The sequence below is a fragment of the Cotesia glomerata genome, linkage group LG3, assembly GCF_020080835.1.
Source record: "Cotesia glomerata isolate CgM1 linkage group LG3, MPM_Cglom_v2.3, whole genome shotgun sequence".
In the NCBI taxonomy this organism is placed as follows: Eukaryota; Metazoa; Arthropoda; class Insecta; order Hymenoptera; family Braconidae; genus Cotesia; species Cotesia glomerata.
Window position 1 is genome coordinate 16,313,941 of NC_058160.1, and position 5,032 is coordinate 16,318,972.

Genomic DNA, 5,032 nt, shown 5'->3' on the forward strand with positions numbered 1-5,032 from the left:
TATTCTCTGTGATAGTTCTGCTACATAAGGAAACCGACAATATTTAATGCTATTATTAAAATTACCCTAAACTAGATGTTTTATTTTTCAAGTTCTCTTTAAATTCTATTAATCAACGCTATCCACCAATGACAAATCAGTAATTATTCTTCAACAACATATTCCGAATCTTCTTGAAATTAACTTCATAAAGAAGTCACTACTACTCAGCCTCGACATTCTATTCAGTAAGCCTTTGATCATACTTATTTTTTGAGCATCCTGAGGATGATTCGAATTCCAGTTTAACAAAGTCGACCTGAACTAATTGGTTTAATAAACCAATCAGTTAATAATTTCCCATACGGATCTTTTAACTAACACATCCAAAAAAAGATAAACTATTATCTTTTTTCCACTCTCCCATGGTAAATTGTATATTATTGTCAAAACTATTAAATAATTCCAAGATGTTATTTACTTTCACCCTCTGGTATCGCTACAATAGTATCATCTACACATATAACACTCAAGAAGTGAACATCGAACGGCAAAAGCATTAGAATCTGGACCAATCACGTAATTCATAACGATAAAGTTAGCTATTACTGGACTCGCAGAAGTTTCCCATGCTGCTTCCGTCCATCTGTGAATAGAACTCCCCTTGATACAGCAAAGTAACTTGAGTCATAACAAAATATTATGAGGTCCTCCAATACCTTCCTAGGAACTCTTACCAAGTGTTTGATGTTATCCCATGTTTTCTCAATTACTTTAGAAGTATCAAGTCTCGACGTACATTTAAACAATGACACCACATCTAATGATATCAGTACATAACCTTCTGGTAAGCTAACTGTTTTTACTGAACGCCACGAGAAGTCAAATGAATCTTTTATATTATATTGAAAACGTTTCAATCACTGGAGACAATATTTCATGCAAAGAACCTTGCCAGATTATAGCTCGGGGAATGGACACAACTGGACCACTGGTCTTAAACTACCAAGTTTATTTGTGAGTTTCTCCTCAAACCATAAATCCCTGTGGTTGCAACAGTATAATTTGCTTTCAAGATGTTTACCTTGATCGTTCATCCACTATTTTCCAATGTTGCCAACCCCCTTTCACTAAATCATTTGCTTTACCTTTTTGCCATTTGTTTGTAGGGGATCCTTGGCTTAGTAATTTATACGTCTCTCTTTTTTGTCATTTAACATCTTTCTCATCTCTCTTTCATACTCATCTTTAAACATTACCACTGTTGTGTTCGTTTGTCAGCTCTTGCAACAATCAAGTCAGGTCTCTCTTTTAGAAATTTTTTAGTAATGTATAAATTCTTTATTATCACTTTATAATTCAGCTTATCTTCTTTATTATAAAAGTTCGACATTACATTAATAGCTTTTGATCTCAAATTATTTTTAACAATTTCTTTTTCCGCAATGTTACAATTATCCAACTTCACAGCTCCAATTCCAAATTCCAAATCTTTGATCACAGTCTGGTCATTATATTCCATTTCTCTTTTTATTTCAATACCAAACTTTGCCCAAGTTCAATATCATTTCAACTTCCGGTTGGGCTTTGCACATCAGTATAATTGTAAATATGTTTACCATCACTTGATAGATTCTGACAGTTTATCTTCCGTTTTTATTAATGCCATCAAACTTTCCAACATTTCTATCTTTTTATTTTTTTAAAAGTATAATCATATCTTCTATTGTTCATTACCACACATCTATTAAATAATTGCTCAGAGACTAAACCTTTAACATACTCCTCTATCTCCAAGATCCGTTTCTTTAGCCATATCAAAGCAAATTTTAAGGGAGTTGGGAAAGAACGGATAGGGGAAAGGGGGGACCTACTCAGTGGGAATTTTTCCGTAATTGAAAAAATAATCAGACAGCCCAGACTGGGGATCGAACCCAGATCTCTCGGATACGCGCCAAGGGCTCTACCAGTTAAGCTATCCGAGACAAGTACTGACTACTTTATTCAGTCACGTATATAAGACCCACCGAGAAACAACGCCACCGTCCATCTTACGGTAAAGAGCCATATCAAAGCAAATTTTAAGGGAGTTGGGAAAGAACGGATAGGGGAAAGGGGAGACCTACTCATAATAATAATACGTGAGGTGAAGTTAAAAGATCCAGTAAGTAAACAACAACAAGCTGGAATAGTGTATAGAATACCTTGCTCATGTGGGTTGTGTTATGTTGGACAAACCAAACAATATTTAAATAATAGAGTAAAACAACATATATACGATTGTAAAAATATTAACGTAGTAAAAGAGAACAAAACGGCACTAGCAGCGCATTATTTTGATCAACATCATAATTTCACGTTTGAAAATGTAGAAATTTTAGACAAAGAAATTAATTGGTGGAAGCGTAATGTAAGTGAAATGATCTTTATCAAAATAAATGATACTGTGAATAAAAAGAACTGACACTAATAATTTAAGTATTTTATATAATAATATATTAAGAGATTATAAATCTAAAAAGAAGGAAATAATTTTAATTGTAATTGTGATTTGTATAATTTTTACATTGTAAGGAAAGTTGATATTTATTTTGTATTTATATTTAATTTGAATTTAATACTTAGCGCGTTTGGCACTAGTATAGATGACAGATGTTTTTAGATTGTATAGTATGATTCATGTACCTAATGTTTTGGAGGCGGGCTAATTGGTGCCATGCAATTAACAATTTTTATAAGTGTCGTGTTGACTTTATTTCTGGAGTTTGTAATTAATTAATAAATTTACCAGTTTTATTAATTCTGTAAAGATTTATATGACTAAGGCAACTGTGCAATGTAAGATAGTGATTGTTAGAATTCGTATTATGGTAAATATTGTATTTGTAACAATTGTTATGTTATGTTGTTGGTTATTAACATGTGAAATTTTCAGATGCCTGAGGAAGGTCAAATAAATGACCGAAACGTCGCAGAAATAATAATGTAATTTGTTATTATGATCCTATCTTGTCCACATTCCTGAGATAAAAAATTTATTAGAAAATATAGTTGAAAAATTATGAAAATATGACTTATCAGGCTTGTTACTCTGAGCTATTGCGGAGACAACGAATCTTTCTTATACAGCTTTGTAGCAAATTTAATGTACTAAAAAATAAGAACCAAATTTTTCGTATTTTTATCGATGGTTCACTTGAACAAAGCTAAAAATTAGAAAAATAGGATTTTGTTGGTCTGTAACTTTGAAAATATTGATGATACAAAAAATTTATCCAGCTGTTTTTTGTAGTGCGTCAAATGGACTACAAAATTGTCGTTTGATGTTTTGTTCTATCTTGGATAGTTTAGCTAAAAATTACGAAAAACACGAAATTTGGGGAAAATTGATACTGTAAAGCTTTATAAAAAGTCAGGCTTCGATGGTAGCAATATGACCCAATGAAATTTTTTGTTTAGAATTTATTTTCAAATGAGGTCTAATAGTTCATCTTATGAAAAAATGAAATCTTCAGACGTTGCGGCAGTAAAAATGGAAAAAATTTTTTCCCGTGTTATTTAAATGGGAAAAACTTGAGAATCGATGGAGAACCTCTTAAAATTAAAATTAAGAACTCTCCTTTGGACAGGCCTTTTATTTCGACATCATCTACGATATTTTGAGCGGAAAGTGAAAAAAAAAATTAGGAAAACGGTTGACCCTGAAGGCCATCCCTGCAACTTCCCGCTAATTCCATACTTAGGCGCTTAAAATTGCACCAATGACGTTTTTGAGCTCTTCGAGCTCAGAAATACAATTTATGGGTTATTTTGAGCTTTCCGAGCTCAAAGAGATTGCTTTCCTATCCTTTAAAGCTCTTCAAGCTCAAAAGTCTGATAGAGATTTGATAAGACACTATTTTTTGAATTTTTTAAACCACAATAACTTTTGAATGAATAAACCGATTTTACGCGGTTAGAAGCATTCGACGCAATTTTTTAAGCCTCACAAAGAATCTTAAATTTTGAATTGGTCGCACTAGGAATTTTGGAGTTATTCCGAAAAAACACTTCTTTCGGTTTTCTTTCGTTCACGATATCTCGAATGAATCAACCGATTTTGACCGGACTGGTGGCGATCGACGTGGTTTTTCGAGGTTAAGAGCTGATTAGTTATTGGAATTGAACCTTTAAGCCGTTTAAAAGTTATTCCAAAAAAACCACATTTGAAAAAAAATTTTTTCAGTTTTTTAAGATTTCTCAAAATCTATTGATCTGAATCGGTCCAAATAGTTTTCAAAATCTAAGTTTGGTCAAATTCTTTCGAATGGCACCAACCGCGATGAAATCGGTCAAGCTGTTCAAAAGTTATAAGCGGTTCACATACTTTCACACACACACACACACACACACACACACACACACACACACACACACACACACACACACACACCACACACACACACACACACACACACACACACACACACACACACACACACACACACACATACATACACAGACAACCATGACAACCTCGCGGGGATAGTCAGGGAAGCTTCCGATTTTTCAAAACGGGGTGAAAACAATAACTTCCCTGATTTTGAAAATCTTCGATTTTCTTAGCGGGAAGTTAAAAATATCCGATTTTTGGCACACCCTATTATATACTATATATATATATATATATATATATATATATATAAATAGTAAACTTTTGAACCATATGCATTTTTCTGAATCCGCTCGACGAGCTGAGTCGAAATATAGCAAAATTTTTCGAAAGTTCCGTCATGAGGACCAATAAAAATGTCCTAAAGTTATCTAAAAATTCTTTAATATTTTTATTTTTTGTAATGAAAAAATTGTAAAAACTTCTGAAAACGGTTGACCCTGCAGGCCATCCCTGGAACTTCTCGTTATTATGTACAAAACAGCCAAAAAATTATCACTTTAAAACTTTAGATCTCTTCGAGCTCAAAAACACAACTTTTACTCTTTCGCGAACTCTTCGAGCTTGGAATTCTTATGATTGTTGAGGACATACTTTTTTGAAAATTGAGCGAAAATCAAG

At 32.9% G+C, this 5,032-nt stretch overlaps 1 protein-coding gene across 1 annotated transcript in view; it reads right to left on the bottom strand.

The window, feature by feature from the left end:
* Positions 1 to 1,501, bottom strand: part of LOC123261389 — a 3,558-nt gene extending 2,057 nt beyond the window's left edge. The window contains exon 1 of the mRNA XM_044722983.1: positions 1,376 to 1,501. Within this exon, the coding sequence (XP_044578918.1) occupies positions 1,376 to 1,501 (126 nt within the window). The remainder of the gene's footprint in view (positions 1 to 1,375) is intronic.
* Between the last annotated feature and the right edge of the window lie 3,531 nt (positions 1,502 to 5,032).